The sequence below is a fragment of the Papaver somniferum genome, chromosome 6 (assembly GCF_003573695.1).
Source record: "Papaver somniferum cultivar HN1 chromosome 6, ASM357369v1, whole genome shotgun sequence".
Taxonomy (NCBI): Eukaryota; Viridiplantae; Streptophyta; class Magnoliopsida; order Ranunculales; family Papaveraceae; genus Papaver; species Papaver somniferum.
The window spans coordinates 163,627,595-163,641,805 of NC_039363.1; the positions used below are offsets into that span (position 1 = coordinate 163,627,595).

At 38.6% G+C, this 14,211-nt stretch overlaps 1 protein-coding gene across 1 annotated transcript; it reads right to left on the minus strand.

Moving 5' to 3' along the window:
* Positions 1-12,618: 12,618 nt before the first annotated feature.
* On the minus strand, positions 12,619-13,620 carry LOC113291736 (F-box protein At5g07610-like). Its single transcript, XM_026541234.1, has one exon. The coding sequence runs from the start codon at positions 13,618-13,620 to the stop codon at positions 12,619-12,621; it is 1,002 nt and encodes a 333-aa protein (XP_026397019.1).
* Between the last annotated feature and the right edge of the window lie 591 nt (positions 13,621-14,211).

The following is a 14,211-nucleotide window of genomic DNA, read 5'->3' on the forward strand; positions in this document are numbered from 1 at the left end:
TCTTGTGCATTGCATCCTCGTTTTCCTTGTTACGAAGTAGCGACGCTGATATTTGTGCCGCCATTTGATCTTCATTGTGGGCTCCACCTCCCTAAGGAGTGTTGTCAGCTGGATCTTCAGAGTTTTCCGCTCCTTCATCTACAATTGGTGCATCTGGATCTATCTGTATTGGGGTTAGGTTTCCCAACCCTCATCCCGTAGGAGCTAAGGTTCTGGGTAACCCTGCGTTGGCCGCATGTGGCTTTGTAGTGGTAGGATGCTCCGGTAACGGCATGCCGTAGATTGTTTGAGATCCTGATGTCTGTCTCATCCATTCAGCAGGAATAGGTGATTTGTTAGCAATTGTTCGTCTTGCTATTTCGATTTGCCCGTCCTCTGATTCATTCCTTTGATTTGCTTGAGACGGCTCTTGGGATCTTCTTCTTGTGATTGTTGGTCGTGAGCTTGTTGGTACATCATTTGGTTTCTGCATGCCTTCGGCTTTTGTTATCCTGCGGTCATAGAAAAGCAAAGAAATCTGTTATTTGGGTACCTTCGTTAAAAGTAGCAATTAATGTTCTGACACAGAAGACGGCTAAGCAACTTTTTCAGAAAAAGGACTGAAATAATGTCTTTGAAAGAAAGGTATTAAATGTTTATGACACCCTTGGAAAAGACAACCTTAAACGTTGAAAACTAATAAAGAAGGGTGTCAGATCTCGTGAAAAACAAGGTTATTAAATGCTTTAGAAGATCTTTCTACCTTAAAATCTCACTGAGATTCCTCTGTCAGTCAAAAGTTCTCAGATCTGAAATATGCTCTGTTAAAAAAGGGTTGTTTTAGTATAAAACAAAGATTTTGGCGTTTTTTGAGCACACTTTTTTGTGAAATTTTTGTAGATCTGTAACAAGATACGTCTTTAGAGGCTATGAACTCAAAAAACATACACACATAACGGGTGAAAAAATCGCTAGAGAGTGAGATACATCGTTTAAAAAGAAGAGATCCCTTCGTTACAGAAGATACATAAGTTATAGGTAAAACTATGTCTAAACTCAAGCTCGTGAGCCAAACACGGTGGGCACCAAACTGTGACTACTCGTTTTCCCGTAGTCTACGTAATGTATACATCTCAGAGGATCTGATGCTAAGCAGTATCGATACCTCTGTTGAACTGACAATGATAAGTTATAAAGGATATTCAAGATCACAATAATAACGAAGAACATAAATAGAATGTAAAAGCTTCTAAGTTATCATGAGACATAAGAGATTACGTGGTTCGGCATTTGTCTACGTCCACGAGGTAATGAGTGATTGTTTTGTATTAAGTTGTGGTGGTTACAAAAGATCTTAAATGCTTCCCAAAGTAATAGAGAGAACTCAAGTTGAAGTAAATACTTAAGTTCTAAACATTAAAGAGGTATAAGCTTAAGACTATATCTTCTCTCCTAGATCTTGAATGCCTCTAGTCTGTTGTTGAGGCTTTTTATTTATAGATCCTTCTGCTCCAGGTATATCTTTGCTGCCTCTGGGTCCATCGTTTGCTGATATACCTTTCGTACCAATGGTACCTTCGTCCATTGCATGCTTTCTCAAGTCGCAATCCGCCACCTCAGCTGACCCACGTTCCTTCGGGAACTACCCAACCTTAGTATAGGTTGTATCTTCATTCACCTCCAGCTTCTGCCAATCGGGTTCTACCACGCCTTCTCTCTCCACGTGCCTTGATTCATGCGTGTAAATAAGAGATTTGTGTATTTAATGCTGATTAGATACGTCATCTACATTTGTCCCTTCGCCAGCTGCCTCTTTGTAGACTAGGCTTTTACTCTTCTCATATCAACCGTCGAGGTCTCCTTTCTTGGGGCGAGATAAAGTAGATCTGCGTAGGTATCCTTTGCTACTCAGGTTTCTCTGTCTAGAGAAGGCTACACAGTTGGATTTGTATGCGACCACTATGATCGTGACACGTGCTCGACAAAATATTGGTATTCACACTCTCCATCATCTGCATGTACAGTGATTAGTTTATTTCTCATCCAGAACCTGGCTTTCTGGTGAAGGGATGATGCGCCAATCCCGTTCTTGTGCATCCATGGTCGCCCTAGCAGGCGGTTAAAGCTCGCGGCGATGTCCATTATAAGGAAGGTAGCATGGGTTTTTAGTGGACCAACCCATATTTCAATGGTGAGTTCACCAATTCCCTTCTGCTTAGCATTGTTGAATGCCCTAACTGTTAAAGCTGATTCATCAGCTTTAGTAATACGGTTCATATCGATCCCAGTCTTTTGAGCCGCTTTTAACGTGCATATGTTGACTCCAGCACCGTTGTCCATGAAGACCGAAGGTACGATCATATTTTCCGAACTGATGGTAATGTAAAGGTCCTTGTTGTGGTTTCTGCCCTCAGGTGGTAGATCGTCTTCCGTGAAGGTAATTACACCTGGTCTTGCAGCTTGGTCGATCAAGTGCACTAGTTCACTGGGAGTGATTCCTGTGGGAACATGCATCAGACTAGTGCTTCTTGTAGAGCCTGGCGATGACTTTTCGACGCCTCCAATAATCCCCAAATAGAGATATCTGCCTTTGTTCTTCGTAACTGATCAATGAGGTAGTTATCTTCTTTTATCACATCTTCTTGATTGTTCAGCCTGATCCCAACTGGGTCCCCCCTGGCCAGGACACCTGGGTTTTCAACCCGCAAATTTGGAGGCTTAAAGTGCCTTACTCCTCTAGTTTGGTGTTGAATTTCTTCGCATTTCTCAGGCGGCTGCTCCGAGTATACGACTCTCCCGCTTCCTGCAATCGTGAACAATGGTTTTCTATTTACCTTTCGGATATTGACCTCCGGAGTTCCTTTTGTCGCTTCCTTATTGTTCTCTGCGATGACCCTACCATCTTTATTTGTTTGTACCGGCCGTTTTGTTGCGATGTCCGTTATTGGGAGCGGTCAATCTTCTTCGTCGTCGTCGGCTCCAATAAAGTTGACCCCTGGATGTGATGGAAGAGGATTCTGGTGGATGTTGGGTTGTTTTGTCGCTCCCTCTATGATTATCTTTCCTTCATCCAAAAGGTCTTGGATAAGGTGTTTTAGTGTCCAACATGAATTTGTATCATGGCCGACTCCTTGATGTAAATCACATGTTTTCGTTTCATCAAATCCCAGAGGTTTGGGATTAGGTACAGGCTTAGGGTCTCGGAGCTGGATCAACTTTTCTTTGATCAACATGGGAAGGAATGTGATGATTTCCCCATCAAGGTTAGAGAATACATGATTTTTGCTCCATCTTCTTTCATATGGTTCGCGTTGTGCCCTTTCTTGCCGAGGCGCTTCAGTTGCAGGTGCTTTCCCCGCAGCTTTAATGTATGTAGGTCGGGTAGGGAATGGGTTAACATAATTAGACTCTTTTTTCTTTGTTGGGTTTTTCCCCGTAAGAAATCCGGAGTATGCACCTTCGCTCATGGCGTCCTCAATGTTGGCTCATTTTCTTCGAAAAGCCGAAAGATTTTTGGGTACCGACATGCTGATTAGACCCCCGTAAGACATGAAAACATTTTTCATTAGCATTCTTAATTGAGTTTCTTCAGATGGTCGTTCGAACATTTCGAACACCTTCTTGTCCCATCGACTCATCCAGTCGATGAATCCTTCGTGTGACCCTTGTCGGAGGGAATCGAGCTGGCGTAAGGCTAGAGTTTGATCCATATTTTAGGTGAAATGCTCAACAAACGAATCAATCATGATTGGCCATGTGGATATTTTTGTTTTCTCCACATGTTAATACAAGTCAAGAGCTAGCCCAGTCAGGCTCTGGTGGAATAAGTTTAACATCCAGTCATCTGTTAACCCTTGGGGCTTTAGGTAATTTAGGTACATATTGACATGAGAAGCTGGAGGACCGTGCCCGTCATATTTCGCCATCTTAGGGAATTTGAAACCTTCGGGCAATTTTCCTTTTGGAGTAGTGTACCACACTTTGCTCTCAATGTCGGTGTTATCATCAATGGCTGACAACCTCTTTATTACTTGTTCTTTGAAACTTTTGAATTCCAATCGTTCTTTGTTTGACGTGTTCGTATCATGATTACGAGGATTATTAGGTCCTCCATATTTGTTTTTCTCTTCAGGCGGACCATCACCGCATCCTTGACTGTTTGACTGTTGATGAGGATTAGGGGCCTCCGTGTTATTCTCCCTTTCTGGGTTTTCATATCCCATCTTCTTGAAGAATTTCACCAGTTGTTCTTCGACGATTTTTGTTCTATTCTTGGAACATTTAATGTTTCATAATTTTTTTGTCCAGATTGTGACTCAGACATTTTGGTAAGCCTTCCTTTTTTGTTTCGATACCATCTACGAGTGTAAGCTCTCCCTCGAGTTATGGTTGCTTATGATTGTATGAGTTCCTGGAATCATAAAATCTTGTTTTGGTGATTAGTATAACAAAAAATTAAATTATAAACATTTCCCGATAAACATTTTTAAAGTCGAATCTTTTATTCCCAGTGAAGTCGCCACTGTAGAAAACGAGGTCTAGCACGGGTCGATAGCCGGGCTTTTTCCGATCCCTGATTATTATGGGGGAAGTGTATGTTCTTATCCGTTCGTATATGTTCACCGCACAAGTCGTGCATAGGTAACTTCTTACTAGCTCGTTAGTAAGGAGCCAACTCCGCAAAGAGAACAGATGTGTTGAAGTCGCCACTTGATTAAGGGGAATCAGGACCCTTTTAACTAGTTTGAATTCTTTAGGGAAAACAAAATTTAGTTATGACTTACATTTTATGGTCTGCTATCATAGAGTCCGGGCAAGGAGATTCTAGTACGGGATGGGAAGGTGTTAGGCACCCATCAACCGCCCAATCTTAAGATTGGCCTCTACTTCATGATTAAAGGGATAATGTTTATAACTTTTTTTTTTTACCAAAACTTACATATGAACATTGTAATATCAGAATTTACTGGAAATTGAGAATAGATTTTCATGCATGATCTATTTAGAATAGAGATATATTTATAAGCTGGGTGAAGCTTTAACTATGGATTTCAAGATCAAGAGCTTAGGTTAACTCTTAATATTTTGGGTGTCTAGGGGGCTTTGGCCAACTCCTAAACTTTTTTAAGAGTCTAGTTCGACTCCAAATCAATCTGATAGTAAAGGATTAAGAGCAATCCTAAACATGATAATGATCATCTAAAGTCTAGGTTGACGGTAGATTTAATTGATGGAATTTTTAGAGCAACTCCCTGTGATAGCAAAGAATTTATGACCAATTCTAAACATGAAAAGATGTTGCCTAATGCTATATTTTCACTATAGGCTTACATATTTAGAATTATGGGCAATTCTTGGATTAAATTTATAATTGGTTAATACCAAATTTAATCTAGTAATTTACAAGGATTTGAAGAAAAATCGATGTATGATATGATTTTAGTGGATGATTTAATTTAATCATAGATCCATAATTTAGATCTAAATTAAATCCATGCTCAATTTCGAAATTTAGATGAAATTTCGAAATTAAATAATTAACCTGCAGATTAACTCAACAGAAACAGAGGTTAATGTGTCAATTATTATTTTGAAAATGGGTCTAATGTGGGAGGGAATTCCGCTTTATACCCACAACTTGATTTATCCCACTTGGAAAATTAATAATTAATCGCAAGTCCCAACGTAAGAAAAATAGTCGCGGTGTTACTACAAGATGGAAAAATCATCCCGTTCTCGCATGACTATATAATTTACCAAAGGGATAAAATTGTTATACCTGGAATAGGACATTGAAACTTGATAAAATTCTTACCGTGATTTCTTGTTCCCTTCGAGTATGTTAAAAATAATTAAAGTACCAGCAATTTAATGCTAATCTTTTAAGACCTTAAAGACAATACTGATATTAATTAGACCAATACTTTTTTAGAATTTAGATGAGTGAATAATACAATTAAAACATTAACTAATGTTCGAATCAATTAATGTCTCAAACTTAAGATACATATAGAATTGAAGTGAAGGTACGTATAGTTGGTGATCAAAAAGAGGAATTAGATTCCTTTCGTTTTGTCTCCATTCGTACTCATTTCCTTGCCTGCTCTTTTTTTTTTGTTACAACTCTGAATGCGAAGAGAATACGTTCTCTAATGATATGAAGATGCTACGTATTGTTGGTGCTTTTACGATGATTTTCCTTCCTCTTCTTTCCTTGTATTTATAGCCTTTTAGTTTGGCTTTAGTGGGACACAAAGCAAAATGGAATTAAAGTGGAGATTTTGGTGGGATTATTTTTAATTTGAAATGGAGAGTGCACCAAAGAGGAAATGGGTATGTAATGGAAGAGTTGGGAAAAGAAACATTGTTTTTTCTTTTATTTCCCTCTTCATTTTGGCTACGGATGTGGTTGGGAGAAATTTTAGAGAGAAAGGAAAAAAAGCTTTTGTTTCTCTTTTGAAAGGTATTTGATTCTTGGTATTGATTCAAAATCAAAAGGTGGGATAAAATATAATGATTTCAATTTTTCTCCTTCAGTAATGTGTTGGTAGATGATATGGAGTGGGGTGTTGGTGGGTAATGAATAGTATTTCTTACTTTTTACCTTTTCACTATCTTGCCGACACTGTAATTTACAGTCATATTTTTATCCGGCTCCGAAGCGTAAAAATTGTATTTTTCACGGAGGGTGCGAAATTGGGGTGTCAACAACGCTGAATACACAAGTCAGATACATGTGTAAATCTCAATTGCACTAGATAGATGCATATGTAACTCCTAATTACACTAGACAAATTATTGTAAATAAATCTTAAAGTAATACATGTATTTTTTTTATGTTTTTTCTTTTTGATGTGTAACTTCTCATTACACATGCCATATGGATGTGTAACCTTTGCTTACACATGTCATTTGCATGTGTAACTTCTGCTTACACATGTCGTACGCATGTAAAACCTTTACATGCCATACCCATGTGTAACTTCTGGATACACATGCTCGTTGCATGTGTAACTTCTGGATACACATGCTCGTTGCATGTGTAACTTCTGGATACACATGCTCGTTGCATGTGTAACTTCAGATTACACATCCATATATTATCGGTGGTGGCCGCCGGCGGTGGTGGTTGGTGGTGGTAGTGGTGGAGGTTTGACGGTGGTGGTGGTGGTCGGAGGTGGTTTGACGGTGGTGGTTGGTGGTGATAGTGGTCGGAGGTGGTTGATGGTGGTGGTCGGAGGTGATTTGACGGTGATGGTCGGAGGTGGTTAGTGGTGGTGGTGGTTGGCAGTGGCTGTGGTGGTTGGAGGTGATTTACTATATATTACTCCCTCTGTTTCAAAAAGACTGTCCTCTATTCTATTTTGGTCTGTTTCAAAATTGTGTCCAACTTCTGTTTATAGTCATATTTTTCCAATGAACTCTCTAATATACCCTTAAAAATTTTACATGCATAAATTTATTTTTAACGGAACCGATTTTAAATATTAAAGAAATCTATATAATTAAGGAAACAAACGTATCTTTCATTCCTTGTAAGAGAATATATACTTGGCTCTATCAATTAAATTCCATATAAAGTTTATACTCCATAAAATTGATATCTTTTAATTTTCCATTTATATTTCGTGTTTATAATCCTCCTAACAATTTTAGGCACTTCTTATTTCCAATCCTTTTATTTAAAATAAAATAGGTAAGTAATTAAGGGTAATCAAGTAAAATACTACGGTCTCCTTAATATTTTGATAAAGTCAAAGCGGACTGTTTTTTTGAAACGGAGGGAGTAATAATTTTGGGCTTAAATTAAAATTTTATTTAGTTTGGGGCTTGATAATATATAAAAAGGCAAGGATGTCTTTTAAAAACTCGGGACCTAGATTTAAACTTCTTTTGATTAAGGACCTCATATTATGGGTTATCCATGAATTAGGCGTTAGCGTAATTTTCCCACTGGAGTATTAGCTTGCTTTAGAGCAACCACAGTCACGACCAAATTTGGGTACTAAACCCAAATTTGGTCCCCGAAAGTGCCGCAGTGGTGAGGAGTAAACCCAAATTTGGTCGCCAAATTTAGGGTTTGAGACCAAATGTGGTCGTCGACCCAGACTAAAAAAGATATAGTGGGACGGAAGTATTAGGAGCGTATGATACCAGGCGTAAGTTTAATCACCGTATACAATCAGGCGTAAGTTTAATCACCGTATGAGTCATGCGCATGTATAAACTCCGCCCTCTTCAAACGCGTCAGACGCTGTTAATACTTACGCCTGAAATGGGACGCATGTATAGAAAGCGTATGAATGAGGCGCAGTTATAAAAAACGCCTGGGCTGGGCGCATGTATTTTGAGCGTCTCTGTCTAGGCGTATCTTTAATGTGCGTTTAGGTGAGGCGCATTTATAAAGAGCGTCTGTTAGCAACATCCACTATAAGAGAAGATCAACTTGCAAGCATGTCAAAGGTGCTTCCCTCGACCTACCACAAAGAACCTTCTTTCCCCTTAAAAGCAGTTTCCACCATCACCCGCCCCTCGTGAAGTAGAGCAACACCAAGCGATAATGATTTTCAACGTGGCAAACCAAGAAATTAGTAGATATTCTCGGAGATTAGTCACTCACCCAAAGACTGGTCCAGTTAGCTGTCATCATCCGTTGCCCCTATGTATGTGAGTTCTGCTCTTCTAACTCTAACTGATCCTCTTAGCAAGCTACACGCCTTGAGATTGTTTAGAGATGATGGTGGTGATTGCTCAGCAGTACCACTAGGTAAAAGACCAGCAGCAACTACCACGCAGCTGCTGCTGCTGTTGTAATTACTACTACTGCTACTATTGGACAAGATGAGACCGTTGTTTGCTGGCAAGAAAAGATGTGTGGCATGTAAGGAGGGAGAACTGGCATTGCAGACTGAAGAAGCACACTAGATTAACGCCCCACTCAGACGGACTCAGTATACACGCCCGACCCAGACGCATCTTTCTTCTGCGTCCGACACAGACGCAAGTTGTAACTCCGTCCCACCAAACGCAATTTGTAACTCCGTCCCGTGCACGGCGTGAATAATACCTACGTCCCATTGAAACGGGCATTATACCTCCGTTTCATTCAGACGCATATAATAAACACGCTCCATCAAGAAACGTGGATATAAGTTGCGTCCCGCATCAAGCGTGGGTATAAGTCACGCTTCACCAAATTTTAGTCTTCTCCCACTGCGCTTGAACACACGGAAAACCAATTTGTTTTGGTTTTTAGTCTGGCTTTTGATATTTGGTCCGTCCCATGACTGTGGTTGCTCTTAGGAAGTAATTCAAAGTTTCAAACAAACAATTTTAACAGTGACATAAATCATCAAGGAATAAAAACAAAACAGAAAATCACCGACAATCAACCTCAAAAGTGTGACCAAGATCCAAGAGTTGAAATTACACTAATATAAGGAGCATTCATCCCATTCTTTTATTTTCTGTTAATAGTAACACACTAACAGTAAACTGGAATTTCTCGTTGTGGAGATCGAAGGATGGTAGTATCTCAATCTTATTATTACTGTTACCATGTTCATTACCTCACCTATTGCTTACTAGTAGTTGCCATTATCTTCCAACACAAACATCCACTAGGACCACTACTAGCAATACCACCACAAAGAGGGCAGATTTGTCTCTTCGACTCTATTTTTCACTGCTCTCATCCGAATAATAGGATGAAGATCATGGTCTGCTATCGGTGTGCTTGTAGTAGTGATAAATCTCCATGATTCAGTTCCCAGGGTAAATACCATGACTTCTTGTCAGCTGTACAATCGATACTTACCAACTTGTATTCATTTGCTAAGGAATAGAATCCATTTCTGATGGTTGGACGGATTTCACCCCTGTAACCCTGTTAGGCTGATAAATAGTGTAATGACCTCTATGAAGATCTTCATGTGTTGTACAAGGCAAACCATTACGGTGACCAACCAGTTCCTCTTTAGCGGGATGAAAAAAAAAATAGCAAATATAAATCTAAGAGTAGATAATCAAATGCTTACCAATGGCAATGACTCAGATGAACTGATAGGCTTCAAGCCAAGTTCACTTCATTATCTTGTTCTTCTTCAGTAAACAACTTGAAAAAAGGTTTGGTTCCTCTATTTGCCTCGTCAGATCACAAATTAGCTAATTAGCTAAACTTGTGCAGAGAAAAACATAGATGAGTTAATCATATAGTTTACCATGCAATGGTACACAACTTAACACCTTAAAATGGTTCCCTTTATTTTTCGAGTTTATTTTTTTACAGAGAATTGAACTTTGCAGCTTGCTCTGGCACAAAAGAGGCAGCTGATGGGTGCTGGTGTTACTGTCTTATCTTTCTGTAAGAGGTAATTTTGTGATTCTATTGGATTTCTACATAAACTTGTTCGTTGTAAGTTTGTACGTCACTAGAGTCTCTCATCCCAATACCTTATGCTGAATATTACAAAAGAAAGGCGAAAATCACAAGAACCCAATATATAAACAAATAGAAGTAGAAAGTTAAAAGTAACGAAACTAATAAATCTATTCGATTAAAGACCAATGAAAGCACAGTCACAAAAGCATGTACCTGAAATTAAGCATAGTTAACACAAAAAGATAGAGTGGGCAGTCATCTAACAGGAAGAATAAAAAGATTGTAGACACTAGACACCAGCAAAGAAAAGATCCAATCTACATGATGATCCCCTAAGAAACTGAAGTCAACTTATTTCAGCAAAATAAACCTAAGAGTAGATAATCAAACACTAGCCAACGACTTGATGAACTGATAAGCAAGGCTGAATTGGGGGTCTCCAAAAATAATTGGGGACCCCTAGCTACACGATAAAAAAAGGTCATGATATAGTAATTGGGAGTTATCCCTTATCTCCAATTTTTTTAAATGGCTAAACTGCCTCAAATCATTAGTGATAATTAAGTTCATTAATTGTTAATTAGTTTAATTAGATTAAAATCAGATTTAGGGATAAAATTGTATTTTTGTGTTGTGGAGAGGAAGAAGTTGAGTTTTTGGGGGATTCCAGTAGAGGAATCATATTGCTCAAAATGAAGGAACCAATCCTCAAAATGAAGAACCCGAAGCTCAAAACAATCAGATAAACTTCCTATACTCTTCAAATTGTATGAATGATGCCCCAAGTGGTCGATTCATGTACACTATGCAACTATTCAGAGTGAGGGTCGTTAAGTCGGGAGGGTAATAAATGAACGACTCTAAGGAGTCGTCAATTACTTGACACAACCTTTGACGACTCAAACCTGCAACTTTTGCAGGTTATGAAAAATCGTCAACCAAGTGTGATATAATTGACGACTCCAGCTAATTAGGTCATATAGAGTCGTTAACTTAATATGTTTAGAACCCAACGACTCTAAAACTTTTTACTCTATGAAAATGTTACTCTTAAAGTCGTTAATTAGGCATTCCTATATACTGACGATCCTAGCGAGCCATTTCATAGATCAAGGGTCGGCAAGCAAAATTTATAAAACCAAACGACCCTTCAACATCGTTAACGACTTCAAAAATTTGAGATGACGACCCTTCAACATAGTTAACGACTACAACCATTTGACATGACGACCCTTCCTATTTTTTGAACAGGGAACAAATTTTGTATCATATAGAGTCGTTAATTTCATAAAGGGGTTGTCAAACAAAGAATCGTTAATGCTTTAGAAATATAGGTGGTTCTGCATAAGACATAGTCGTTCGTATTTAAAAAGGGTCGTCCAGAAGAATCGTTAACGATTTAGAAATCCCTAAACGACACTATTCTAGGGCAGAAAACCAGGTATAGGGTCGTTATCTACTACACCCTAATGGTTAACGATTTTTCATCAATTCAACATGCATATCAAAAATCGTTAAGCAATAAAAAACCGTGGTTAACGACCCTGGAACTGTAACTGCAATTTTGCAGTTGAAAACCTAATTTTTCAATCAACAAATCAAATTAAAACGCAAACCCAACTTAGATTAAGGGGTTTTAGTTCACTTACGACGATGAATCGGTGAGAATTTTTTTTCTCAGAAGTCGTTAATGGAATGGGAAACAATGGGAGAGAGGGAGCGGAGGAGAAGAAGAATGGGAGGAGAAGAAGTTATTAAAGAAGGGTAAAATAGTTATTTCACCATCATTTTGGAAGCCCCATATATCTTTTGGTGTGGGTATAAAATGTGTCATGACCCCGAATTAGTTTCCATGACCCCCAATTCAGCGTTGCTGATAAGCTTCAAACCATGCAGGCGAATTCATTTCTGGCCCTCCTGCAGCAAATGGCAATTTGTGAATTGATTTGAAACACTTTTTCTTAAGATCGTAAGAGATGACCTTATCCATAACCCTTAACATCATATTTATGGATTCTTCTTCTTCTTCCTTCTCTTCAACAAGCAGTACTGAGAAATCCAACCCAAAATTATAGTGAACCGCATATTCATCTAGCATAAACTTTGGGTACTGACGTGTCATTTTCTTTAAGTTGCCCCGATATTTAACATTCCACCCTGTGTAGTCAGACTCCATCTCCAAAATTCTGAACTTAAAACTCCCATGTGGATCAGAAATTTGAATAAGAAATAAATGCCCCCGACATTCTCCAAAATACTCAACTGACAGACATACTATCCTCAGTGTCATCATCATCACTATCACCGTGACTGTCCTCATCGTTGTCATCAGTGTAGCTGTCATCCTCATCCTCGTCTTTATCAGTGTCATTATAATCAGCAGCATTAGGTAACTCCGGCATTTCCTTTAATAATTCTTGATCTATATCGAAGTAAACTGACTCCCAATGACGTGAACCATTCCAGAAGACACCAGACTTGTACATACCAAAATTTGAAAAACCAAATTCATTACGTTTTGTTTCAAAAGGAGCTTTACAAAGCCTCCATGAAGATGTTTTCGAAGAGTATATCTCCATCTGATCTTTCTCTTTGTTGTCTGACAAAAAACAGATAACTTCATAATATGGAGATTTCAATGGATCAAAAGCTAAACTCATACTATGAACAGAACCACAACCATCTTGTCGGAATGGAGATTCAGGTACGATTTTATAACTCTTTGTGGATGGATTATAAATGTAATAAGCAGCTACTTCGGGTTTATGACGACTATTTTTTACAGAGTGACTACAACATAATAAACCATTGCAAGATTGTTCAATCTTAATACGTCCATGAACATTCAAGAAATTTAGGGTTTTGAATGAGATGACATCAGTATTATTATTATTATTCCTGGTCCCCTTCCTGCCCTTTCCCTTTTCAATTCGCCTGGTGCCATTTTGTTTATCCAGAGGGATAAACTCATATTTTCCTTCAAACACATCGGAATATTGTTTCAAAAATAATCCTGATACTGAACGACGATTACGAACCGAATAGTTACGAACAAAACTTGGAGCAGTGACAACAGATAACCATGTTTTTGAGACTGATTTGGATCTAAGCAAGTATTTAACTGGTAAACGAACTAGAATTTGTGCTATCATATCAACATTATCAACTATTAATGATGAGTGCTGACCGGTAATTGAAGTGTTGTCACCTGAATCATCACCGGATGGTTTGGGACGAACTTTGCGAGAATTTGAAGTCATCATTGCGTAATTTAGCAAACCGCATGATCCGGATGGTTTAGGATGAACTTTGCGAGAAATTGAAGTCATCGTGAAGAAGACTAGCAAGTCAGGGTTTTTGAGATGACTGTATCGAGGAAGGAACGAGTTATCTGATGAAGTGTACAAAGAAATGAAAAGAAAAGAAAAGGGTATTTTATTGAACAAAAATGAGAAGTGTACAAAGGAAGCCAGTAAAGAGAAGTGTACAAAGGAAGCCAGTAAAGAGAGTAAAGATGTGAGCCGTGCCGTGCACAAAACAAGCCCCTGTTACTGTAATAACAGGCCTAAACCTACCCAAGAAATTTGCCGGAGAAGCTTGTTATTGGTGCTGCATGATGTGAACTTTGAGGATTGACAAGAAGATAAAATAAGATTATTATATAGTAAACTTTGAAAAGGAGAGATACGAAGTATACATCCAATTTTTCGTTTGACAGGAGTATGAACCTGTGTAGTGCTTTTAAACAATCAAAAGATGCGGAAAAGTAAAAAATACGCACACATACAAGAATTGTGTTAACGAGGAAAACTGCACCTAAAGAAAAAAACAAGGCACCTCGTCCAGCTTTT